A 27,412-nucleotide genomic window follows, 5' to 3' on the forward strand; every position below is an offset into this window, starting at 1 on the left:
ACGGAGATTCTTGTTTGACTGGGTCAGAGTCTGTCTCGTTGCCTTCCCCAGCTCCATCTGCTGCTTCTGCTGCTCTCTTTTCCCTCTTGCGCGCTCTGTGAGAATGAGTTTCAGAAAGCACTACTCAGTGACAGGAAATAAGGGGAAACTTGAAAGACTTTGCAACCTAAGTCCTAGCAGTGTACTGCCAGCGGCTGATTTGGCCGTCCAGGATCCTGGCACCACAAATGCTTCATTGCCAAATGCAGCAATAAGGTGTTCTGGGGAAAGGCCAACTCACAGGTAGTCTTTGAGCACCCATATCACAACACCAACAGCCAGCACCAGCGCAGGCATCAGCATCGCTGAGACTGTCACCGGAATGCGGCGCTTCCGCACAGATGTGTGAGCAGCAGCCTCTGTGCTTTTGCCTGTGTTCATCCCTGGAAGAAATGAGACAATGTCCCATGTTACCTTCAGCTGCGCTACAGATAATCTCTCAGTGTGCTTCATGGACCCAAGAGGTCATTTTGTCAGTGGGTGCCTCCGTCTCTGGTGCCGAAGCACCGGAGGACAAGAAGGATTGCTTCCACCTCTCGTTGGGTACAGAGAGGCTGCACAGGCACTACCCGTGTCCTCCTCTGGGCCGAGAGCTGGGGCTGTACTCTGGGGTCTGGGCTTGGTCCGTGGGGTCTACAGAGCAGAATCCCTCACGCTTTTCCCAGCATGCGTGTCCTGAGCTCCCCCTGTGGGACGCCCCCCAGGCTGAAGGTCAGGCTTCAGCCAGCACAGGGCACAGCCAGAGCCAGCCCAGGGGAGAAACACTCCTGCTTCTTTTACATGTGCTCTATGCTCACACGCTCAGGTCTGGCTGCTGACCTGGTGTGCAAGAGCTGGCAGCAAGAGCCTGCAGGCACGCAGTGACTCTGGTTCGTGACACCGTATGATCATAGGACAGAAATTACCTGGCATGCCGGTTGGTGCTGCCTGCATTCCTCTGTCCGGGACAGGCAGTGTGGGATATCCACCTTCCTGGAGTGCATCCCGCTCACTTTGTTGGTCCGTTCCTTTAGAAAGAAAGCAGGGCAGTAGGATCGGGATGTCACGTGCCCTCATCAAAAACTGAGCTTCTCCAATCCCAAGCTCAGGTAAAGTCCAGGCCCCCCCCAAGTACACTGTGAGCCCCTCTGTTACCCAAGGGCATTTGGGCCCTCCCAGCTATTGGACAATGCTGACTCCCTCACACCTCTTGAGGAATCAGCTCCTGTGCAAGGCCCTCACATACTGTGCTGTCACCAGCCCGTCACAGCCAGGTAGCTGCAGGCTGAAATCCAAGCTCTAACACACAGTCCAAACCTTCAGAATTAGCATCTCCACCTCATTTCCTGCATTAAAAAAGGCAGGGATGCTCGGGATGCTCCTCCTGCCTTGAACTTGCTCAGCTGCATGGAGGGCTTTGGATGAACAGAAGCACAGCACTTGCCACTTTGCCACTTGCTGCCATCTGGGTGCCAATGACTGCACAAAGCAGCTCTGACAAGTAATGGTTGTGCTGGGGGAGCAGCTGCCTCTGGGTCTTGGCTGGATGCAGACCATCTGGCAGCAGACCAGCTCTGGTGCTTGACAGCACCTGCAAGGTGATACATGGAACACGGCTGCAGCACGGCTCTGACCCATCCCTTCCTGCTGTGCAGGCTACAGCCTGCCCACACCTGTATATCACACCTCAGCTTCCCAGGTCCCACAGTGAACAGACTGAAGTATACCCACCACGCTCTGCCTTCTCCATTTCCTTCAGCAGTCGCTTCAGGAGACGGGATGAGCCCTGAGAGTATTTTCCTTGTTTGGATTCATCCTCTTCTCTTTCCGGACCTTAACAGAATGTATGAAGTTAAATATCATGTGCATGAAGATCTGAAGATCAGCGGCGAGTCAGCCAAGTCAGTGAAGACAGAGTACTCACTGCTGGGATTCCAGCTGGGCTCCAGCACAGGAGGAAACCGATGACCGGGCAAGGCCCACACTGGGGGCACTTCTGCAACCAAAGACCCATGAAAAGTTTTAGTCACACACTACAGCATCAACTGAGTAGCAGAGCATACAGGGGACAGGGCCTGCAGACACAAGTGTGATCAGACACAGGTGAGGAGAGCTTCCGGCACATGTGGGGGCCTCCTTTTCCCTGAGTGACCTGTAGGGTCTGGCGGTGGTTGGGGAATGCCACAGTCCAAATACAAAGGTCTGGGCTCCCTCAGCTGCAGAGGGGCAGCGGTAACCTTCCCACTGAAACGTGGCAGCTCTCCGAGAGAAAAAATACTCATGGCTCATCTGTGCAAACCCTTCCGGGCACAAACAGGCTTGGAAGACCTAGAGAGGATCTCCAGTAAAATTGCACCCAGGTAAACCATGAGAGCATGAACGTTTCAGCCTTCAAGGAAACAGACACTCACAACTTACCCCTGGGTTGTCCCCCAGGCACAGGCATGAAGTCCGGATCCGAAGGAGCATCCGGAAAGGGAGCACGAAGCTCATCATCTAGAATCAAGAACAGATGAGATAAGTTCCCACTTATATGCGCTATATGGTGTGATCTCCTTCTCCCTCAGTAACTGGATGTGGGGCATGGGAGAATAACTCAGGTCATGATTTCCAAAGTTGCAGGGTGGACGGGATGACCCGTAGGCTGGCACCTGGCAGCGTATGCAGTGCTCTCTCCGGGCCACGTGCCACATCTCTCACAGATTACGTGGAAGAAGATGCACCCCCCAGGGCTTTCTTACTGGGAGGCCTCTGATGGACAGCAAGGTCACACTGAGGCACTGGAGGAAAGCACACCTGTCTCTTCCCCTGGGCTGTGGACTGGGGCTCTGGCTTGGAAACTGGGGAGTGCCATGAGCCTGAAGCAGAAATGCTCATGCACGCCCAGCACGCCTCTTCTGAACTCTCCCCGGGCATCTCCCAGGACGAAGGCTGTGCTCCAGCCAGCAATTAGCAGAGCTACAGCCTGGCATGGCTGGAGCCAGCCCTGGGGAGCAGCGCAGCCACGGGCTCTTGCCCGTCTCCTGCAGTGCTGCCCATCACCCCCTACCCAGCAACACCCCCATGGAAGGCAGGCCCCAGGCAAGTGTACTACAGGGCCGTGGGGACACAGCCTGACTTCTTGCTCCCAGCGCTGCTCAGTTTGGGTCCCATCTCTACCCACTCACCTGCTCCCCGTGCTCGCCACGGAGCAGCACAGCTCTCCTGGAAACTCATGGCCACCAATAGGAGGAAGAGGACAAGGCGGGCAGGGTCCATGGCCGCCCCCACACTTGCACCACGCTTCCAACACCACCGCTGCAGCCACAGTGAGTGTCGCACTGAGCCAAGCCTGCAGCCAGGCCTTGTGAGCTCATGACGCAGCTCAGCACAGTCATAGGATGGGGCATTGTGACCTCACATCTCTGTGATTCCGGGTGGTGGCTCCCCACAGGCTGCTGCTCTTGTGATGCACTGCACCAGGGCTGTGTGGGGCTGGTGCTTACATCATAGAAATGCAGAATCATAGAATGGCTTGGCTTGCAAGGGACAGTGAAGAACTCAGAACCCCAGCCCCACTGCCTCGGGCAGAGATGCCACCCACAGAGTCTTGCTGCCCAGAGCTCCATCCAGCCTGGCCTTGAACACCTCCAGGGATGGAGCATCCACAACTTTGCTTTGCAAACTTTTGCAGAGCTTCAACAACCCCAAGAAGGCATTATTTATTTCCAGCCTGGTGCAACACCTCAGGCCACAGGGGTAGTGACGCAATATGCACAGGTTATCCACGCGTGTGAAACGTGCTGCAATTAAGCAAGCCAAGCGGATAAATCCTCTCCAGTGTGGAGGATGATGGCTGAAATACAAACACGGAGAAGCTGACCTTCCCACAGACCCGCCAAGTCAAGTGTCACGTGCTTACATTTTTGTTGATAGATCTGCAGTTTCATCTTTTTTTGATGGCTAAGGAAATCCCCTTTCCTGCACCAAGTGTATTTCCCACGTGTAACGTGCTTCCAAGTCTGATTTTAGTAGCAGATATTGAAGGCTTGCTAGTTGGCACCTCCCATCCCCAAAGTCCCAGTGAACTCACCCACTGCTGGCAACTGGATGCTTGGTGGCGAGAGAACCATCACCTATAGGATCCCACCTGGGTTTCCAGAAACTGTTGCACCTTTGGATACATGGCGATAAATACTGTGTCCATACAACACCCTCATTGAATCAGAGCCTGCCACCTTCCCTACAACCAGGCAAAGGGCACAAAGGAAGCTGAACTGCTGAACCAGGCACCAATGGAGCTTATGTGTTTGCATCAAAAGACAAAATACCAAGCAGAGAGCGTGGGAATCAGATGTTGTTTCTGAAGCAGAATTAAGATTAAAAAAATTGATTTCACAGTCTGACATCAACCCTCCTCCACCCCTCCCATTCCCCCCCCCAGCGCACCCCTCCCTTCCTTCCCTCTTTGTTTAACAAAGACTTTGAATAAAATCATCATATCAATACTACAATTGTTGGCCTGGGATTATTATCACCTCTTTCGGGTTCCTGGACAGGAGAGGTGCACCCCACTGATTTCAGCGGTCCTGCCTGGGTGGTGAGGTGACTTCACAGAATCACAGAATCACAGAATCACAGAATCACAGAATTGTAGGGGTTGGAAGGGACCTCTAGAGATCATCGAGTCCAACCCCCGTGCCAAAGCAGGCTCCCTACACCACGTTGCACAGCTCGGCATCCAGGCGGGTCTTAAATATCTCCAGAGAAGGAGACTCCACCACCTCCCTGGGCAGCCTGTTCCAGTGCTCCGTCACCCTCACTGTAAGGCTTGTGCTGCCACAGCTGCTGCCTGGGGCAGGGGGATCACAGCTCCACTGCACAACAGAAAGTCTGTGAGGGTGCTTTGCAAGAGAAGAGCAAAGGCAGAGATTTTCCATTTCCTGTTTTAAGGGGTGGGAAGAAAATTTGAAGCAGAGATCTAAGAAGGACTGCCAACTTTGAAGAAATCTCTGAGGCTCCCCAGTATTTCTTCACTTCATCGGTTATTTTGTGAACAGTGACGCAGAATGTGCTATCATCCTCTCCTTCCTAAAATGATTCAATTAATTTCTGTTTTCATCATTTTCTGCAGGCATTAATAGTTCACTTGTTCTGAAGACTGGCTGATTTCTCTAAGACAACCTGAAGTGCACATAAACTGGGTCTTGGGTCTCGAGGAGAAGCTGGAGTAAAGAGGAAAATATCCAGGAGGCTGGGATATGATTAGGAAATGAGAAGAAAGTAAGAGCTTCCCAATCTCCTACTCCTTAAGGGATGGTGAAGCTCATGAATGTAATTTCAAGTTCTGGAGTTAAGTGATCATTTTCCAAAGGGAAAGGAAAAATTCTATAGTATAGCAGGAGGAGTGTGTCTGAGAATGGTCTAGACTTGTCATTATCTTCTGCATTCTGAGCAGGACTCCAAGCCCAGGAACAGCAGATGTCCAACAGCAGCTCCCTGAGCGAGTTCCTCCTCCTGCCATTGGCAGACACGCGGCAGCTGCAGCTCCTGCACTTCTGGCTCTTGCTGAGTATCTACCTGGCTGCCCTCCTGGGCAATGGCCTCATCAGCACAGCCATTGCTTGTGACCACCGCCTGCACAACCCCATGTACTTCTTCCTCCTCAACCTGGCCCTCCTTGACCTGGGCAGCATCTCTACCACTCTCCCCAAAGCCTTGGCCAAGGCCCTCTGCGACACCAGGGCCATCTCCTACACAGGATGTGTTGCACAGTTCTTTTTCTTTGTCTTCTTCGCCTCAACAGAGTGTTCCCTTCTCACCATCATGTCCTATGACCGCTACGTTGCCATCTGCAAGCCCCTGCACTATGCGACCTTGATGGACAGCAGAGCTTGTGCCAACATGGCAACAGCTGCCTGGGGCACGGGAGTTATCAATTCCCTGCTGCACACTGTCAGTACGTTTTCATTGCCTCTTTGCCAAGGGAATGTTGTGAACCAGTTTTTCTGTGAAATCCCCCAGATCCTCAAGCTCTCCTGCTCAGTCTCCTACCTCAGGGAAGTTGTCTTTCTCAATTTGAGTATGAATATAGTCTTTGGGTGCTTTGTTTTCATTGTGGTTTCCTATGTGCAGATCTTCACTGCTGTGCTGAGAATGCCCTCTGAGCAGGGACGGCACAAAGCCTTCTCCACATGCCTCCCTCACCTGGCTGTGGTCTCCCTGTTTCTCATCACGGTCCTTTATGCCTACCTGAAGCCCCCCTCCATTTCCTCCCCATATATGGACCTGATGCTGGCACTTCTGTACATAGTGGTTCCTCCAGCAGTGAACCCCTTCATCTACAGTATGAGGAACAGGGAAGTAAGGGATGCAGTGAGGAAAGTGATTACTAAATGTGTTTTAAAAGCAGTGAACTGCTTTTGGATTTCATGGCTATTAATGCAGCCCTTTGCTGAATCATGCTGTCCTTTACTGTTTGGTTTGTGCCATTTTATCTGTGTAATTTATTCTTTTTCTTCTATAAATAAATACTGTATTGTTTTCATTACTGAGTCATTATTGAAACCAATTCCTGTTGAGCTTGTACCTTTGTAGTGTAGCCCATACACACTGTACATAATGTACCAGGCTCTCTGTGAACCTTAACAGAATAAAGGAAATGCAGTCACTCTCTCTGCCCTCCCTCTTATGAGACGTTTCAGGACCTGTACTGGTCAGATGTTCTCAGAAACCCACAGTCCAGCAGGAAGCACATGGCTGTTCATCAAACTGTGCAATGGCTTCACCCTTCAGCAGCTGACAGGCCAACCCTGGGCTCCTGTCTGTTGTCTGTGCTTTCAGGTTCACATCTGTCAGTGCCTCTGAGAGTCCAGCAGCAGCAGCTGGTTTGCACGTTGGTTGTCAGATCCCCTCTTCCTCATTCCCTGTGAGACCCTGCACACAACAAGTTCTTGGATGTGTGTTATCATGTCAGAAGTTTCCAAGCTTCCTCTAGGGCTTCTTCCATTTTGTACACAGAGGTGGTCACTGTCTCCAGGATGGTCTGTGGAGAGGGAAAGAAGTCACGGAAGGGATGCTCGCTCTCTCTCTCACTGCCATTTATCAGATCTCTATTATTTCTTTCCTTTCATCCGGATAAAACAAGACTCACTTTCTTTAAGCCATGACAGGAGGCTGGATCATCATGGGAACAAAACCCATAGGACACCTTTGTTCTGCTGAAGCTCAGGCACACAGCCCAGTGACTTCAGAACCGAATCAGGTACCTTCAGCCAATTTTCACCCCAAACCTTGGATTCCATGCCTGCGTGTCCTAATGGCAAACTGTCCTCATGGACAGAGGCCATACTACTGCCATCTCAGACATGCAATGCAGATTTCTGGATGTCACATGGGGACTTCTGCTCTTGGCTGTGTAAAGACAGCAGAATATATATGGCACATCTCCTGATGTGACTGAAGAGGTCTTGTCCTGTTTCAATGATGCCATGATTCTATAGTTGTATGGTGCTGTGATTTTGTGCTTCTGTGATTCCATGACTCACTGGTTCTATGAGTCTGTGAATTCGTGGTTCAGATATTCCATGATATTGAGATTCCACAATTCTAAAAGTTGTGGTCTTTGGAGTTTTCAGCAATAAATGAGGAGGAAACCCATCAGCCACAGCCAAGTTTTGTTATTCACTCTTGATCTCCAGCATGATGACAAAGGCACTGAGTGAACACTGCCAACCTCCCTGTGTCTATGTGTCCCCATCACCCAACTGTCCCCACTGCCCACACAGAATTATAGAATGGCCTGAGTTGAATCGTATTACAATGATCATCTAGTTTAATCCCCCTGATTAGTGCAGGGTTGCCAAGCACCAGAGCAGGTGGCCCAGAGCTACATCCAGCCTGGCCTTGATGGCCCCACCTACAACTTCCTGTGTCCCTGTCACCAAGAAGTTCCCATTTGGCTGCATGTCCCCTTTCCCCCATATTTCCATTATGTCTCCATACTGCCATGATACACTCATGTCCCCATGATGTTCCCATATCCTCATGTCCCCATCTCCCTGTGACCCCTTGCCTTACAAATATCTTCGTAAGTTCCACACTCCCCATGTCCCTGTTATCCTCACACCTCCCAGTGTCCCCAAATGCTGTGTCCTAGTTCCTGATAAAATCAGCCTCAAACCTTGTAGCTTCACAGGACTGGACAGGACTCAGTGATGAGTCCTTGGACAAAGCCTTGATATGGGGACAGCGACATCTCTGGGTGGTCCTCAGGGACAGAAATGCCGTGTGTGCTGAGTGCTGGGACCTGGGGGATTTGGGCTCGGTGACATTGGGATCCCAGCACTCAGTCTTCTTCCTCTGATCCCAGGCTTCCTCATGTTTCCTGGGGCCAAGGAAAGGGATGGCTGCATGCAGGGCTCAGTCCATGTCAGGGGAGTCTGCCAAGCCCAGGGGCATCTGGGGAGTGGGAGGGGCTCTGGAGGATAAATGCAGACCTTGCCTCCTGCAGCCTCACCCAGCTCCCATAGCACAGAGGAAGATGAAGGCAGCTGTGCTCAGCCTCGTGATGCTCCTCGCTGCCCTGTGCTGCACAGTGGAAGCTCAGGTGAAGCATCTGTGGGGGATGTGGACTGGGGCTGGAGGTGATGGGCCATTGGGGATCCCCGATGCGAGCATCTCTCTCACGCTCTCTCCTACTCCTCTCCCCACAGCCACTTTTGCATGTGCTGGACTTGGAAGTTACTGTGGTGAGTGTCCGGGCACACACATTGATTGTGCCCAAGGGTGGCCCTGCATGGAGCTCTGCAGGAGCAGGTGGGGTCTGTCCCTGCCTGGCAGAGGCTGCCCCTCTATTTGGCACATCCAAATTTCTTCCATTTGCATTCTCATCATCTTTTCTATGGGTTCCCCAAATCCCTTCTCTTCTTGGCTCCAAATGCCCTCTCTTCGGGTCCCCACATCCCATCCTTTTTGCACCAACAGATCTCCTTTAATTGGCAACCTGATTCTTATCACTTTAGGTCCCCAATGCCTTTTGTTTCATTTTCCTTCGTTCTCTGTTCCTCTCTGTTTAGCACCCCCAAGACTCTTGGCACCCCTATTACCCTCCTTTGGTCCCCCCAGACCCCTACCCGGTATCTATACCCAACCCCAGCCCTGGGCACCTCCATGGGCAGAGGCGCACACAGTCCTTGGCAGCCATGAGGTTGGGGGTAACCCCTGGGACCAACACAGTCCCTGGGATTTGGGGACACTCCTGCAGCCCCAAGGCCTCTGTTGGGCTCCCTCAAGATGTGAAAGGGCAATGGGCAGGGGAAGGAGGCAATGGGGTTAGTTAGGGATGAGCTGGCTACAGGACCATGCCTTGGGCATTCTGTTCTAGTGCCCACAATGGGTCCCTGCACCTTTATGGTGTCCCACTGTGTCTTACTGCCCCAACACGTTCCACTTTCTCTATAGCCTCGGTGTGTCCCTAACAGCCCCTTTTTCCCCAGGACGTGCTCAGCAGGACAGAGGAGAATCCCCCACATGTGAGACGTGCGGCCCTGGATCTACATGTCTAGGTGAGTGGCATGGGAATGCTTACAAACCCAAATGGAACTTGGTGGACCCTGTGTGTACCTGGAGCACTGAGGACTGGGCATCAGTGGTGGAAACTGATGGTATGGAGGGGACTGTCTGTGGCCTGTTCAAGGGGGACCTGGGCACTGTCACCTCCAGCCCTTCCCTTGCGCTCTATGGGGCTGTGCAGAGGAACGGATCTGGAGGGGGCAGGCTCAGGGTGCCCTATGGATGGCCCAGAGTCACCATGCAGCTGGGACAGGGGCTGTGGCTTCTGTCCCCATGGGACCCACATCCTGCCCTGGGTCTCTTGGCTGCTGCCAGTCTTTCTCCTGACCTAAGTCCTTGGGGACAAACCCTGCAGGGACAAGGCTCCTCCTTGCCAGTGATGCCCTCTGACATCCTCTGATGACCACTGCTGCCCTCGGATGACCAGTGCTGCCCTCTGAGGACCAGCTTTGCCCTCTGATAATGAAGACCCTGATGATCAATGACTCCCCCTGATGATCAATAAATCCCTCAGCAAAGCTACACACTGTGTGTCTGTTGTGTGTCCTTGTTCTCATGCTCAGCATGGACTGCTGGGATTTGTCCCTGCCTGGCAGTGGTCACCTCAAAGTGCTGGGAAGCTTCCCCAGCTCCGTGCCATGTGCACCATGTCCTGCCCCCCTGTGGGCTTCCCCACCCTTTCTCACCATCTACTCCAAAGCCCTAAATGATCGAGCTCCTCTTTCTGCCAAGCAGCCACAATACCCTCCCTCTGCTCTCTCTCATTCTATGGGTCTCTATCGGTCACTATGGGTCTCTATGTTTCTCTATGGGACGCTATGGGCCACTATGGATCTCTGTGGGGTCACTATGGGTCTCCACGTGTCACTACTGGTCTCTATGGGTCGCTATATTTCGCAGTGTTTCCTCAATGAGGGATATGATTTTGTGTAGGGTTTTTAGAGTTAGGGTTCTGGTTAGGCTGTGGTTGGACTTGATGATCTTCAAGGTCTTTTCCAACCTGGGTAATTCTATAAATTCTATGACTTGCTCACAGTTACATCTACCACCACATCCCATGAGCCACCCATTTTCCAGACAAATCAACCCATTACCTGATCTGCTCCTCATAAGACTTGTGCTCCAGACCCCTCACCAGCTCTGTTGTCCTCTGAACACGCTCCAGAGCCTCAGTCTCTTTCTTATAGTGAAGAGCCCAAAACTGAACACGGTACTCAAGGTGTGGCCTCACCAGTGCCAAGAACAAGGGAATCATCTTCTCCATAGAATCATAGAATTACCCAGGTTGGAAAAGACCTTGAAGATCATCAAGTCCAACCGCAGCCTAACCAGAACACTATAACCATAGAACCCTATAAACTGTAGTACCCTATAACCATAGTATCCTATACCCATAGTACACTATAACCATAGTACCCTAACTCTAAAAACCCTACACTAAATCATATCCTTGAGCACCACATCCAAACAGCTCTTAAACACAACCAGGGATGGCGATTCAACCACCTCCCTGGGGAGCCTATTCCAGTACCTAACTACCCTTTCTGTAAAGAAGTTCTTCCTAATATCCAACCTAAACTTGCCATGGTGCAACTTGAGGCCATTTCCCCTCGTCCTGTCACTTGTCACCAGTCACCAGTGAGAAGAGACCTGCCCCACTCTCACTGTAAGAACCTTTCAGGTACTGGAAGAGGGCTATAAGGTCTCCCCTCAGCCTCCTCTTCCCCAGACTAAACAGCCCCAGCTCCCTCAGCCTCTCCTCATAGGGCTGATTCTCCAAGCCCTTCACAAGCCTCGTTGCCCTTCTCTGGACCTGCTGCAGCACCTCCATGTCTTTCCTGTGCTGAGGTGCCCAAAACTGAACTCAGCACTTGATGTGAGGCCTCACCAGTGTCGAGTACAGGGGCAGGATGACTTCCCTAGTCCTGCTCACCACACCATTTCTGATACAAGCCAGGATGCCATTGGCCTTCTTGGCCACCTGGGCACACTGCTGGCTCATATTCAGCCGACTGTCCATCAGCACATACACCATGGTCCCTTTCCATCTGGAAGCTTTCCAGCCACACCTCCCCAAGCCTGTAGGTTTGCTTGGGGTTGCTGTATAGCCCAGTTGACTACACAATTTCTGATCCAAGCCAGAATGCCATTGGTCTTCGTGGCTACACTCACATTCAGCTGTGTATCAGCCAACACCCCCAGTCCTTTCCTTTCATGCAGTCTTCTACCCATTCTGCCACAGGCCTGCAGCGCTGCCTGGAGTTGTTGTGGCCAAAGTGCAGGACTCATCATTTGGTCTTACTGATCTTTATCCCATTGGCTTCAGCCCAGCAATCCAGATCCCTGTGCAGGATGTTCCTTCCCCCAGGCAGACCAAAACTTTCTCCCAGTTTGCTGCCATCTGCAAACTCACTGAGCATGCACTCAATCCCCTCATTCAGGTCATCAAGAAAGGTATTAAACAGGACAGACTCCAATACATCCAGGTCATCAAAAAGATATTGAACATTACAGGCTCCAATACCAACCCCAGAGGAACACTGATGAAAATAGTAAAGAGAAGTGGCCCCAGCACTGAAACCTGGGGAATACCAGTCCTGAATGGCCTCCAGCTGGGATAACTTCATTCACAACGGGTCTTTGGTCACAGCAGAAAATAAGAATCAAGAAACTAGGGGCCCTTCATGAAGATTAAGTATCCTAGGCTTTGGGGAATGTCAGAAGAATAGGACTAGTTGGACATGTAGACGTTGCTGTAGTTACAGTACAGCTGGGATAACACAGCTGGGTCTATACTTAAGACAATACAGCTGGAAGGGAAAGGTAGCCAAAGAAAATGGCTTTGACGTATTGATTGGAGGAGCTGGGTCAAAGCAACCTGAGGAAGACTTATGAATTCATCGCAATGACCACTGGAGTGAGACCCCCACTACGGACTGCGCACGCGGCAGTAGGAGGGACAGCATGGAAATGAGTTCCAGGAAAAACAATGAATATGTTTCTCATTGTTTTGCAATTTTGTAATTTTGCTATCAGTATTCCACATCATAACATCATGTAAAGCATGGAAGATTTTGCTGAATGTGCAGTTCACAGAAGAAGACTACGTATCCCAGAGAACATCACGGTCAGGGATAAGTCACGAGACCAGGACACTATATAATATTGTGCCCAGCTGGAGTTCTCTCTCTCTTGAACTTCTCTAGGAGTGGGAAGCGTTCCAGCTGTGTCGCCTAGAGTTCAGAGTAGGCCTCTAGGTTTTCGGGGACTCTCTCTGTTTCGTTTGATTTATTAGTCTCAATTATATTTTATTATATTGTGTTATCTTGTATTCCAATATCATATTTAGAAAATAAGTTTTCCTCCTTAGATTGCTGCTGTTTTTATCCCATTCCCCCTTTTTCCCTTCCTTTCTGGGCCTAGGGGGGCACTATGGGGTGGCTCCACCTGTCACGGGCATAGACAAATCTAGGAAACCCGTGACAATCAGTCACAGGACAGGCGACTTTCTGTCCTTGACTTCCTCCTTCTAAAATCTCCTTTTCTGGCTCCTCCTCTAAAGGCTGCTTGTCATGGTCATTACCATCTGCACAGCCCACCTCTCCTGGCTGGCAACACCAAAACCACATCCAGTCAGTGAGAGAGCGAGCATCCCTTCCGTGACTTCTTTCCCTCTCCACAGACCATCCTGGAGGCAGTGATCATGTCTGTGTACAAAATGGAAGAAGCCCTGGAAGAAGCTTGGAAACTTCTGACATGATAACACACATCCAAGAACTTGTTGTGTGCAGGGAAATGAATTTCCTCACAGGAAATGAGGAGAAGGGACCTGACAACCAACGTGCAAACCAGTGCTGCTGCTGGACTCTCAGAGGCACTGACACGTGATCCTGAAAACACAGACCCCGTCCAGGAGCCCAGGGATGGCCCATCAGCTATTGCAGCCTGAAGCCATTGCACAGTTTGATGAACATCCGTGTGCTTCCTGCTGGACTGTGGGTTTCTGAGAACGTCTGACCAGTACAGGTCCTGAAACGTCTCACAAGAAGAACAGAGAGAGTGACGGCATTTCATTTATTCTGGTAAGGTTCACAGAGAGGCTTGTACATTATGTACAGTGTGTCTAGGCTACACTACAATGGTACAAGGTGAACAGGAATTGGTTTCAATAATGACTTAGTAGTGAAAAGATTACAGTATTTTTAAAGAAGAATAAGAATAAATTACACAGGTAAAATGGCACAAAACAAACAATAAAGGAGTGCTTGATTCAGTAAAGAGCTGCATTACAAGCCATGAATTCCAAAAGATGGGCAGTTCACTGCTTTTGAAAGAAATTTGGTCATCACTTTCCTCACTGCATCCTTCACCTCCCTGTTCCTCATGCTGTAGATGAGCGGGTTCACTACTGGAGACACCACCGAGTACAGAAGTGCCAACATCAGATCCATGGATGGGGAGGAGATGGAGTGGGGCTTCATGTAGGCAAAAATGGCAGTGCTGACAAATAGGGTGATGACGGCCAAGAGAGAGAGGCATGTGGAGAAGGCTTTGTGCCGTCCTTGCTCAGAGGGCATCCTCAGCACGGCCATGAAGATCTGCACATAAGACACAACTATGAAAACAAAGCACCCAAAGCCTAAACTGACACTAAAAATGAGAAAAACAACTTCCCTGATGTAGGAGGCTGAGCAGGAGAGCTTGAGGATCTGGGGGATTTCACAGAAAAACTGGTTCAAAACATTCCCTTTGCAGAGAGGCAGTGAAAATGTACTGGCAGTATGCAGTAGGGAATTGATAACTCCAGTGCCCCAGGCATCTGCTGCCATGGTGGCACAAGCTCTGCTGTCCAGGAGGGTCCCATAGTGCAGGGGCTTGCAGATGGCAACATAGCGGTCATAGGACATGATGGTGAGAAGGGAACACTCTGCTGAGAGGAAGAAGACAAAGAAAAAGAGCTGTGCAACACATCCTGCGTAGGAGATGGCCCTGGTGTCCCAGAGGGCGTTGGCCATGGCTTTGGGGAGAGTGGTGGAGATGCATCCCAGGTCAAGGAGGGCCAGGTTGAAGAGGAAGAAGTACATGGGGGTGTGCAGGCGCTGGTCGCAGGCTACGGCTGTGCTGATGAGGCCGTTGCCCAGGAGGGCAGCCAAGTAGATACCCAGCAAGAAACAGAAGTGCAGGAGCTGCAGCTGCCGCGTGTCTCCCAACACCAGGAGGAGGAACTCACTGATGGAGCTGCTGTTGAACATCTTCTAGTTCTGGGCTTGGAGTCCTGCTCAGAGTGCAGAAGATAATGACAAGTCCAGACAATTCTCAGAGACACTCCTTCTGCTGTACTGTAACTTTCCTTTTCTTTGGAAAATGATCATTTAACTCCAGAACTTGAATTTATATTCATGAATATGAACCATACCTTCAAGAGTAGAATATTAGGAAAGTCTTACTTTCTTCTCATTTCCTAATCATATCCCATACTCCTGGATATTTTCCTCTTTATTGCAGCTGCTCTTAGAGACCACATCCCAAGCATCTCTGCACTTGAAATCGTCTAAGACAAATCTGCCAGTTTGCAGGACATATGAACTACTAATGCCTGTAGAAAAAATCTAACTGAGTGACTGTCCACAAAATAACCAATGCATGGGGAGCTACCGAAACTGGGGAGTCTCAGAGCTGTGTTCAAAGTTGAGAGCCCCTATTAGATTTCTGCGCCTAATCCTCTTCCCTTCACTCAGAACAGGAAGTGGAAAATCCTTGCCTTGGCTCTCCTCTTGCAAAGTACTCGTAAAAACACTCAGTTCTGCAGTGGAGCTGTGATCCCCCTGCCCCAGGCAGCAGTTGTGGCAGCACAAGCACTGCTGGGGGGCTTCTTCCCCCCACATGTCTCCCCATAACATGCTGGGCAGCTCCCCGGGCAGGCTGAGTGCTGAGCCTGGCAGGCAGCAGAGTCCCATACCCGGCTCACAGCCCCTGGGGCACAGCAGGGACCCTGCTCTGCAGGACAGCCATGGGCACCTGCCTGCAGCCCCAGCTGCACAGCCTGCAGCCGTGCTGGGTATCACAAGCCTCAGGGCTGGGCTCTGGTGCTGCAGCATGGAAGCCCTCAGCTGGAGCAGAAATCTTTTTCCACAAGAAAGAAACATGCAGTGCCTGCAGCTGGATCTGCTATTGGATGTCTCAGTTTTAGTTAACCCTATAGGAACAACAGCTGCATGGTCTGCAGTGAGACTTACCATGTCATGGCATGGGAGCAATGCTCCTGTTGCGAGCTCACAGTCTGCTCACACTGTACTCATCCTCTCTCCCCTGTCTCTCTTCTCCTTCTGTTAGCTGCAGGATGTGCTGTGCACAAGAGCTGCTCCTGGGCACAGCTGTCTCTCTGCAGGGCTGCCCACTTGTATGAGCTCCCTGTGTCCCATGAGCCTTGCCCAGATCAGCAGCAGAGGATGTCATTGTTATCCTTCCCACTCGCCTCCCCTGAGATGTCCCTGGGTCCTCGTGGCCAACAGCTCCTGAAAGACAACGGCATCATGACTGTACTTTGAAACCTGTTGAATTAAACACCAGATTTCAATTCCAGATATGTGTTGAGACCTCCCAGGGAGTGTTTGCTGAAGGAAAAAGGGCAAGGGAATCATAGAATCATAGAATCACTAAGGTTGTAAAAGACCTGTAAGATCACCCAGTCCAACCGTTCACCTGTTACCTACAGCTTCCACTAAACCATGTCCCTCAACACAAAATCCAATCCTTTCTTGAGCACCCCCAGGGTCGGTGACTCCACCACCTCCCTCGGTAGTCCATTCCAGTGCCTGACCACCCATTCTGAGAAGTAATATTTCCTACTGTCCAGCCAGAATCTCCCCTGCTGCAGCTTTAAGTCATTCCCTCTAATCCTATCGTAAATGACATGAGAGTCCGACCCCCAGCTCACTACAACCTCCCTTCGGGAAGTTACAGAGAGCAATAATGTCTCCCCTGAGCCTCTTATTCTCCAGGCTGTACATTCCCAGCCCCTTCAGCCTCTCCTCATATGACCCCTCACCAACTTTGTTGCCCTCCTTTGAACATGTTCAAGGGCCTCAGTGTCTTTCTTGCAGTGAGGGGCCCAAAATTTGACACAGGTCTTGAGGTGCAGCCTCACCAGTGCTGAGTACAGGGGAACAATCACCTCTCTGCTCCTGCTGGCAACCCTGTTTCTGATGCAAGGCAGGATGCCGTTGACCTTCTTGGCCACCTGGGCACACTGTTGGCTCATGTTCAGCTGAGCATCAATCAATACCCACAGGTCCGTTTCCTCTACACAGTCTTCCAGCCACTTCACTCCAAGCCTGCATAGCGTCACCTGGAGTTGTTGTAGCTGAAAAGCAGGACGCGGCATTTGGTCTCAGTTAACCTCATTGAAGTGGCTTCAGCCCAGCTCTCCAGCCTGTCCAGATCCCTCAGTAGCGCCTTGCTAACTCCAGGCACATCCACACTCCCAGCCAATTTGGTGCAGTCTGCAAACTTACAAAGGATGCACTCAATGTCCTCATCCAGGTCATCAATAAAGATATTGTAGAGGACAGGCCCCAGCACAGACCCCTGGGGAACACCAGGTAGGCACACAGGTAGGCGTCCAGGCAGGTCTTGAATATCTCCAGAGAAGGAGACTTCCCAACCCCTTGGGCAGCCTGTTCCAGTGCTCCGGCACCCTCACTGGAAAGAAGTTCTTGCACACATTCGTGCAGAACTTCCTATGCTCCAGTTTCTGTCCGTTTCCCCTTGTCTTGTCTTCACACACTGCTGAAAAGAGCCTGGTCTCTCTACTTTGACTCCACACCTCAGGTATGAGCACTGACATGAGAGCAACCTCCTGCACCTTTCCTCTGCCAGCAGAGCAGAGCAGAGCAGAGCAGAGCAGAGCAGAGCAGAGCAGAGCAGAGACACAGTCCTCGTGTATCATGTAGTGTTATTCTGCTTGCCAACAGAAGAGGCCAGTCTTTATCTTCCTTCTGTGGCATACTCCAGAGTTCAAGGCATTGCAAAGCTGTGGCACATCTACGTTCTTGTAATGATGACACTTTGGTATGATCTGGGCTTGCATTTCAATTGCATCTAAGTAAATCTAGGGTCATACCAGTTGATGGGAAGCTGGCAAATGTTGTCTCATTGTAAGGAAGAGCAAGAAAGATGACAGGGGCAATTATGGACCTGTCAGTCTCACTCCAGTTCTCTTTCATGTTTTTGTGGATGACTTGCATGCAGGACTAGAAGATGTTCTGAGCAAGTTTGCTTATGATACCAGATGAGCAGGTGCTGCTGCCTCCACTGTGGCTGGAGAGGACTTGCAGAGAGATGTGGACAAGTCAGAGAACTGGGTACCTGTTGGCACTAAGCACCAAGTGCATAAAGCTTAACAAGAACAAGTGCCTGATTGTGCACCTAGGTAGAGGCAACCCTGGACATAAACACAGACTCGATATGGGACACCGGTGAGCCATCTGACTGAATAGGATTGGGGGTCCTGGTCAACATCAAATTGAACGTGAGTCAGCAGGGTGCCCAGGCAGCCAGGAAGGCCAGCGGTCCCCTGTAGCGCATCAAGCAAGGTATTGCCAGCTGGGTGAGGGAAAGGATCATCCCTCTCTGCTCTGCACTGCTGCAGCCTCACGTGGAGCACTGGGTGCACTTCTGGGCACCTCAGAACATGAAGGACATCAGACTATGGCAGTGTGTGGGAAGGAGGTCACAGGGACTGAGAGATCTCAAGTTCAGAGTTTCATTGGGATTGACTGCTTGTTCAGACAGGGTCCTTCTTACATTCCACATCCTGTGATGACACTCAGGTCACACATGGAACATGAACCTTACAGTGTCCTTGCACCCCATGCAGAGCTTGTGGATCTTCTGTCCCCATGTCTTTCATTTGACATCATACAGACCTCCATCCACTGCCCAGGAAGGGTCCTGAGCCAACATGAAGGACAGGATCTCCCTGCCACGAGTCTGTAAATCAGGACTTAGCCTGCCTGCTTCGTAAGGCTAAGGAGGGGTTTTTCAAAATCAGAGCCACCATGCCAGTGCCTTTGCCAGCCTGTAGTCATAGCTTCCAATTATCTTCTCTAACAAGTCCCTTGGGAAGCTTAGTTTGTAAAGGCCCTCAGTGGGCCATTAATACTCCAAGAAACGTCACTGTTACCTCTGACTCTGTCTTGTTGAGCACAGAATCACAGAATCACAGAATCACAGAATTGTAGGGGTTGGAAGGGACCTCTAGAGATCATCGAGAATAATAATAATATAATAAGAATAAATTACACAGATAAAATGGCACAGAACAAACAATAAAAGACAGCATGATTCAGTAAAGGGCTGCATTACAAGCCATGAATTCCAAAAGATGGGCAGTTCACTGCTTTTGAAACACATTTAGTCATCACTTTCCTCACTGCATCCTTGACCTCCCTGTTCCTCATGCTGTAGATGAGGGGGTTCACTGCTGGAGGCAACACTGAGTACAGAATTGCCAACACCAGGTCCATGGATGGGGAGGAGACAGAGGAAGGCTTCAGGTAGGCAAAAAAGGCAGTGCTGAGAAAGACGGAGACCACGGCCAGGTGAGGGAGGCATGTGGAGAAGGCTTTGTACCGTCCCTGCTCAGAGGGCATCCTCAGCACGGCCATGAAGATCTGCACATAGGACACAACAATGAAAACAAAGCACGCAAAGACTAAACTGAAACTAAAACTGAGAAACACAACTTCCCTGTGGTTGGAGCCTGAGCAGGAGAGATTGAGGATCTGGGGGATTTCACAGAAAAACTGGTTCACAACATTCCCTTGGCAGAGAGGCAGTGAGAATGTGCTGGCAGTATGCAGTAGGGAATTGAGAACCCCAGTTCCCCAGGCAGCTGCTGCCATGGTGGCACAAGCTCTGCTGTCCATCAAGGTCCCGTAGTGCAGGGGCTTGCAGATGGCAACGTAGCGGTCATAGGACATGATGGTGAGATGGAAATACTCTGCTGAGATGAAGAAGACAAAGGAAAAGAGCTGTGCAGCACATCCTGTGTAGGAGATGGCCCTGGTGTCCCAGAGGGCGTTGGCCATGGCTTTGGGGAGAGTGGTGGAGATGTAGCCCAGGTCGAGGAGGGCCAGGTTGAGGAGGAAGAAGTACATGGGTGTGTGCAGGTGCTGGTCACAGGCTACGGCTGTGCTGATGAGGCCGTTGCCCAGGAGGGCAGCGAGGTAGATGCCCAGCAAGAGCCAGAAGTGCAGGAGCTGCAGCTGCCGTGTGTTTCCCAGTGGCAGGAGGAGGAACTCGCTGAGGGAGCTGCTGTTGGACATCTGCTGTTCTGGGCTTGGAGTCCTGTTCAGGGTGCAGAAGATAATGACAAGTTCAGACGATTCTCAAAGACACTCCTTCTGCTATGCTACTAAATTTTCCATTCCCTCTCAAAAATGATCATTTAACACCATAACTTGAATTTATTTCCATGAACTTCACCATCCCTTCAGGAGAAGAAGATTAGGGAACTCTTTCTCTCTTCTCATTTCCTAATCATATCCCAGCCTTCTGGATATTTTCCTCTTTACTCCAGCTACTCTTCGAGACCCCAGACCCTCTGCACTTCAATTTGTCTTTGAGAAATCTGCCTGTTTGCAGGAAAAGTGAACTATTAATGTTTGCAGAAAAAAAAGAAACTCTAATTTAAGCTGATTATATCCTTTTAACTAGATGAGGCTGAAAGCACAACTTGTGTGACTGTTTACAAAACAGCTAATTGACTGTAAAAATATTGGGGAGTCTCCAAGCTGTGTTCAGAGTTGACAGCCCCTTTTATATTTCTGCCTCCAATCTTCCCTTCCCTCTGAAAAGGAAATTAAAATTCCTTGCCTTGGCTCTCCTCTTGCAAAGTACCCTTACAGACACTCAGTTCTGCAGTGGAGCTGTGATCTCCCTGCCCCAGGCAGCAGCTGTGGCAGCACAAGCCCTGCTGGGAGGCTCCTTCTCCCCACACATCTCCCTGCAGCGCCCTGGGCAGCTCCCCGGGCAGGCTGAGTGCTGAGCCTGGCAGGCAGCAGAGTCCCATACCCAGCACACAGCCCCTGGGGCACAGCAGGGACCCTGCTCTGCAGGACAGCCCTGGGCACCCGCCTGCAGCCCCGGCTGCACAGCCTGCAGCTGTGCTGGGAAATGCAGCTCTCAGGGCTGTGCTCTGATGCTGCATCACAGAAGCCCTCAGCTGGAGCAGAAGGCTTTTTCCAGTGTCAAGAAACATGCAGTGCCTGAAGACAGATCTGCTATGGGATGTGTCAGACTTATTTATCCCTGTATTAAATGTAGCTGCATGGCCTGATGTGAGACTTACCATGTCATGGCATGCGATCAATGCTCCTCCAGTAAGCTCTTAGCTTGCTCCCTCCTAAAGCATCCTGTAAGCTGTCTCTCCCTTCACTTCTATCTTCATATCACCTGCAGATCATATCCCAGCCCTGCTGTGCTGTGCACAAGAGTGGCTCCCGGGCACAGCTGTCTCGCTGCAGCGCTCCCCACTTTTATGAGCTCTGTGTTTCCCAAGAGGCAAGCTCAGCTCATCAGCAGAGGATGTCATTGTTATCCTTCCCACTCGTCTCCAAAGAGATGTCTCTGGGTCTTCATGGACAACAGCTCCTGAAAGACAACGGCATCATGACTGTACTTGAAATTCCAGACATACGGTGAGTCCTTCCAGATGCTGTTTAAAGAAACTAAAAGGGCACACAGACAAGGACAGGGAGGGTTGGACTTTCCCTGTGAAGGGCAGTGATCCAGCTGAGGCTGGATCCCTCTCATCTGTAGAGGGAAACCCTGGGGCTGAAATGGGATTCAGCTCCCCATGGACCCACAGGAGCTGGGATTCCTCTGATTCAGTTCAGATGTGCACAAGGAGTTGCCTGTGTGTGAGCTCCTGCTCTGAGTCTTCAGTCCTTCAGCAGGGAGGCAGTTGCTCACACACACGTACACTGGGTGATGCCCAAGGTGCCTGGGGTGCTCTTGGAAGTGTACCAGGGCTTGTAAACAGTTTTCATGGAGTTATCTAGATCAATCTATGTCCATGACAAGGGGAGGCAGTAGGCCTTTGGGCCCCCCACCCCTGACAAATGGGAAGGTCAAAAGGGAAAGGGGTTGGGAGATGGGAACTGGGCTCAAGGTGCCCACACTCACATAGGAAGGACCACAAGTCGGCCAGGGAGAGTCAGGGAGGCTACCAGTGCTACCTGGGACACCAAAATGTCCAGCAGCTAAGGGGCTTGTGCAGGGGGAATGGGGAGGTTGTGGGACGGCCTGTTCATGGCTGAGGCACTGGGAACTGGAGGAGAACACGGCAGGGGGAGCTGACAGCACCACAGCACCTGCACTGAGCAGCTGGCCAGGTCCTGGTGGGCCACGTGTGGCCTGAGCAAGGCTGACAGGGCTGCCCAGACCAGGGAGAAACCTATGGCTCACCTTGAATTCAACTTTTCTGAACGTCTCCTTCCCACAGAGCTTCTCAAGGATGTTGTAGTAGTATTTCAGTTCAAAGTTCATTCCTTGACAGAGGAGCACTCCAGTGTCCTTCGGGACAAAGGCATTGTTCTCCTCGTCCTGCAGGCAGCTGGAAAGGAGGGCCACAGTTTTTTGGACGCAGGCCTTCCCTCTCTGCCAGCTCACAGAGACAACAGCAGCCACCTTGCAGTATTTCAGGGGCTCCACCTCCTTAAGGGCTGAAAAATAGGAGGATCGGAGTTGATCCTACATTCAGTTTTCCACAGGTGCTTCCCTAGAACTGATACTTGCAGCCATGTCCCAGCCGGCACCCTTCCTTGGGGGGGGAGATCTCATTCTGAGAAGGGAGGGGGTGGCTTTCTTTGCCCCGTCCATGAAGCCATCTGGAGCAGCATAAGGGCGAAGCAGATGATCAGTAGAATAATCACAATCCACGCGAGGATGGTTCCAAGAATATCGCTGAACCACAACTGGTACCAGAAGTCAGGGATACCCAGCTTTCTGCCCCACCAGTCGCAATTGATGTACCCTTCCATTCAGGCCAGGATGTGGGGAGGTCTTGGACAGATCACAGCTCTCCTTAATGTAGTGCTGGACAGTCCCATCAAAACCCAGTGCCACACAGGGCTCAGTATCCATCAAGGCTGAGGTTACTGCAACCACCATGGCCCTTCACGCGTAGCGATGCAGGCATGCCCACGCCCCATGATTGACAGAGGGAGTGGTTCAGTGCCCCTTGGCCTGCTCCCTTTGCTGCGGATGTAGACTTGTCCTTCAGACCACTGAGGCTACCCAAAGCCATATGCAAGTCCATCGTCTGTCAGAGCCTGGATGAAAACAAGAATTGCCAAACAGCAATTTGCGCCTCTTCTCAGGGAATCTCAGAGGATACCCACTGTGCAGGCGGGAAGACCAGTGTTGCTGGCAGTACAAAATGCACTCCTGAGGATTAACATGCACAAGACCAGCCCAGTAATCTCTCCCCCCTCTAAAAGCATCAAGGCTGGTTTTCAGTGTTTGACGGGCATGTTCTACGATAGCCTGACCCATGCTGTTAGTGGGAAGGCAAGCGCCGACTGGTGGAACTGCTCGTGAGAATGGACAGCGGCTGCATGCAAATCTACTATCTGTGGCAGCAAGGGAACTTACCTGCGTCTTTAACTTCTCTACCCGTGCTGCCTCCTTCAAAACCTCTGCCGCTCCATATGGTGGGGGAGTGATAAAGGGTGGGGCACTCTCTCCGCCACCTGACATCGCCACTGACCCCTGTGGGGCTATTGGGAAGTGAATAAGACTGTGTATTCCCATGCTCCAAAATGACCCATCGGGACTTTGCCCCACGCAACCCAGGACAGAGGGGGCAGAGGGCTGTGAAGGGGAAGGCAGGAAGTGTGACAAGGGGTGCCCCCGAGTGCTTCACTTCTCCCCCTTCCTCCACCTCAGAAACAACTGCCCCATCTACCTGATCTCCGGAGGCCTGTCCTGTTGTCCCAGCTGGTCAGTCACTTCCCCCTGCTTTGGAGGTCCAGGCTCTATTACAGAGTCTTCTGACCTCAGGAGAGCATAAGCTGTCTCCCAAACGTTCTGAGTCTCCCTAGCCTTCTCAAGAAGATTCCTAAGGGACCTCAAGGCCGGCAGCAAAGCCAGTGCCTCCTTATTCCCCTGAAACATGCACTGGATAAGTTCCTCCCCAGCCCGCTTCAGGGCCTGCTTGCTCACACAGTGAGCAAAGCTATCTCCCGAGCCAGTCTGCATCATCCAGTGGAATAGTGGGACCAACTCCTTCTTCTGGATCGGGCACTCCACCTGCTGCCCCAAGCCCTTAAGGCTACTCACCACCCGCTCCATCATCAGAGCGATGTGGCCGTGCCTCGTCGTGCACTCGGACGCCTTCGTGCATCCCGGCAACTCCGCATGATCACGATACCTCAGCATGTCGCCAAGATTGGCAAGTCTTTGTAGTGGATCACGTCAGGTAACAAACATAGCAGCAAAGATTCCCTTGGGTCGGGCCTGCTGTCAGCATGGAAACGCAGCGTGACAACACACATGTTCAAGCAGCCCCAGTGATGTCACCTGCACTGGGACTTCCTCTGCCTGCCCCGGGGCCACAGCCTGGGAGCTTTCCCGGCCTCGCATCCTCACCAACCAAAGCCTGCTGTGCTGTATGGATGTGGTCCCTCCAGGCAGAAGCTCTGCTGTACAAACCCTCAGGGCCAGAGGGAGAGGCCTGTCAGGTCTGAGCCTCACCAGGCCACGCTGCACTCTGCTTGCCGGGCCGTGACATGCAGACCCTCAAAGTCTGTTTTGGGTTCCCACTATGTACACGGGTGTACTGGCTTTGGAAGCAGCCGCTTCAGCAAGCTCCCACCGGCTCATGACCCTGTCGTGCCCTCACCTTCCCCACCTCCAACCCCTCACACAATGGTTCTGTGACTGGAGGCTGAGTCCTCTCGAGTCCTGTGAGGCACCAAGGTGAAAAGCTAATCTCTTGTGGTCCTAGGAACATGGCTTGTGGGGACACTGAGAGGTGAGAGGCCAATGGAGAAAAAGACTGTGGCAACATCGTGGTGCTACAGGTACATCATGGGGACAGCAAGATATGGAGAAATGAAGACAGTGGCAATATGGGAACATGAAGTGTGCCCCTGTGGCGCAAGTGGTAGAAGTGCCACTCTGCTACACAGGAGGCTCGAATCCCGGGGGGTTGGACTTGATGATCTCTAAGGTCCCTTCCAACCCGCACAAGACTACGATACTATGATGATATGATGATGAAGACATCATGGTGATATGAGGACGTAGGGATATGGGACACATGGAAGCAGATGGGTGACAGGGACATCAGAACACGGGGAAACAAAGTGCATAAATGGTGCATTTAATGCTTGTGTTGGACAGGAGTTCAGCAAGGCTTCTTTTAGCAGTTATTTCATTGTACCACTTGCCATGCTGCATGAATCTAGTGGCCAAGACTCTAGGCATCCTCACTATAATAAGGGCTGTACGTGTAAGAGGAAGAGATCCTGATGCTTGAAGTATGCTGTTCTCTGACCATTGCCTGCTGTAACTTTGTCTTAAGGTAAAACAGTCGATTCAAAATGTGTTATTTTCCGTGAAAAATATAACAGTTGTGGATGCTGTTCTTGGTCACGATAATGTCTGTCCCTGTTCTGAATGATAGGATGACAGAATGATAGGATGGCTTGGGCTGGAAGGGACCCCAAAGATCATCAAGTTCCAATCCCTTTGCCATAGGCAGGGACACCAACCTCGAGATTTGGCTCTAGAACAGGTTGCCCAGGACCCTATCCAAGATGGTGTTGAACACCTCTGGGGACGGAGTATCCACAACCTCTCTGGGCAGCCTGTCCCAGCATTTCCACCACTCGTAAAGAACTTCCCGTTGACATCCAATGTAAACTTTGCCTCGTTGAGATTTGTCTAGGGATTTTTCCCTGGATGCCAGTCTGGAACAGGGGGGCAAAGACACCCGGAAAAAAAAAAAAAGGAGAGACAAAGGAATGAATGGAAAGAAAGGAAAGAATTTGCCCCGTGACCCGTCAAGACCTGGGCCTAGCACTCCAGGAAAGGGAGAAGGACAGAGAGCAAACAGAACATTTTAACAAAGAGAAAACACACTGGCAACAATCTGATGTTACATTATTAAATGTATGCAAATCAGATAAAATGAGAGAGACAAGAGTACACCAAATAGTGCAATGGAGGCTCGTGTTTTCCTCTGCTGTGAGCTGAGATGGCCAAAGGCAAAAAGCCATTGGAATCTAGTCCTAAGTCTGACCTCACTTCCTCTTTGCACCAAGTCCTCCGGAGATGCTGCCCCTCCTCTACCCTCTGGGAACCCTAAATGCCCAAAACGGTGGTAACATGGAAGCAAAATGTGAACTCTATAACTCCCACTGTTCTGCGTGATTTTGTTATGTGGAATACTGCTGGCAAAAATCACAAACCCACAACACAAAGCTCATCCATTTAGTCACCTGAGTAACTCTGCTTGCTCCATGGAGATGTAAAAAAAGCAATTTGAGATGCCCTAATTGCTGGGATCTGTTGTAATTAGGATGGCCAAGAATACCTCTTGCCCCCCTCTGGACCTCAGATGGTGCTCAGAAAGGAGGTGTGTATCTCAGGGATTTCCCACACGATTTACAAACACTGGCAGACATCCAGGAGCACCCCAGGCACCTTGGGCATCACCCAGTGTCCGTGAGTGTGAGCAACTGCTTCCCTGCTGAAGGTCTGAGGACTCAGAGCAGGAGCTCACACGCAGGCAACTCCTTGTGCTCATCTGAACTGAACCAGAGGGATCCCAGCTCCTGTGGGTCCATGGGGAGCTGAATCCCATTTCAGCCCCAGGGTTTCCCTCTACAGATGAGAGGGATCCAGCCTCAGCTGGATCACTGCCCTTCACAGGGAAAGTCCAACCCTCCCTGTCCTTGTCTGTGTGCTCTTTTAGTTTCTTTAAACAACCTCAGGTAGGACTCACCATATGTCTGGAATTTCAAGAACAGTCATGATGCCATTCTCTTTCAGAAGCTGTTGGCCATGAAAACCCAGGGACATCACAGGGGAGATGAGTGGGAAGGACAAACTTGACATCCTCTGCGGATGAGCTGAGCTTGCCTCCTGGGAAACACAGAGCTCATAATAGTGGGTAGTGCTGCAGGGAGACAGCTGTGCCCAGGAGCAACTCTTGTGCACAGCACAGCAGGGCTGGAGCATGATCTGCAGGTGATATGAGGATAGAAGTGAAGGGAGAAGCAGCTTATGGGATATATAAAATGTGAGCAAGCTGAAAGCTTACTGGAGGAGCATTGATCGCATGCCATGACATGGTAAGTCTCACATCAGGCCATACAGCTACATTTAATACAGGGATAAATAAGTCTGACACATCCCATAGCAGATCTGTCTTCAGGCACTGCATGTTTCTTTACACTGGAAAAGGAATTCTGCTCCAGCTGAGGGCTTCTGTTCATGCAGCATCAGAGCCCAGCCCTAATGGTTGCATGTCCCAGCACAGCTGCAGGCTGTGCAGCCGGGGCTGCAGGCGGGTGCCCAGGGCTGTCCTGTAGAGCAGGGTCCCTGCTGTGGCCCAGGGGTTGTGTGCCGGGTATGGGACTCTGCTGCCTGCCAGGCTCAGCACTCAGCCTGCCCGGGGAGCTGCCCAGGGTGTTATGGGGAGACGTGTGGGGTGAAGGAGCCTCCCGGCAGGGCTTGTGCTGCCACAGCTGCTGCCTGGGGCAGGGGGATCACAGCTCCACTGCAGAACTGAGTGTTTGTAAGGGTACTTTGTAAGAGGAGAGCCAAG

At 51.3% G+C, this 27,412-nt stretch overlaps 2 protein-coding genes across 2 annotated transcripts; both read right to left on the bottom strand.

The window, feature by feature from the left end:
* Positions 1-840: 840 nt before the first annotated feature.
* Positions 841-2,522, bottom strand: LOC146752514 (uncharacterized). The gene is made up of 4 exons (XM_085531747.1): positions 2,437-2,522; positions 1,943-2,014; positions 1,750-1,851; positions 841-1,046 (listed from the first exon to the last, which is right to left on the bottom strand). The coding sequence occupies exons 1-4, from the start codon at positions 2,462-2,464 to the stop codon at positions 841-843; spliced, it is 408 nt and encodes a 135-aa protein (XP_085387873.1). The 5' UTR covers positions 2,465-2,522.
* Positions 2,523-18,932: 16,410 nt separating this feature from the next.
* On the bottom strand, positions 18,933-19,898 carry LOC146752515 (olfactory receptor 14C36-like). Its single transcript, XM_085531748.1, has one exon. It carries the CDS (start codon positions 19,896-19,898, stop codon positions 18,933-18,935), a length of 966 nt encoding a protein of 321 aa, XP_085387874.1.
* Positions 19,899-27,412: the final 7,514 nt, after the last annotated feature.

This window comes from Coturnix japonica, unplaced genomic scaffold (genome assembly GCF_054131305.1).
Source record: "Coturnix japonica strain WE unplaced genomic scaffold, WE-NBRP24 Scf044, whole genome shotgun sequence".
NCBI lineage: Eukaryota > Metazoa > Chordata > Aves > Galliformes > Phasianidae > Coturnix > Coturnix japonica.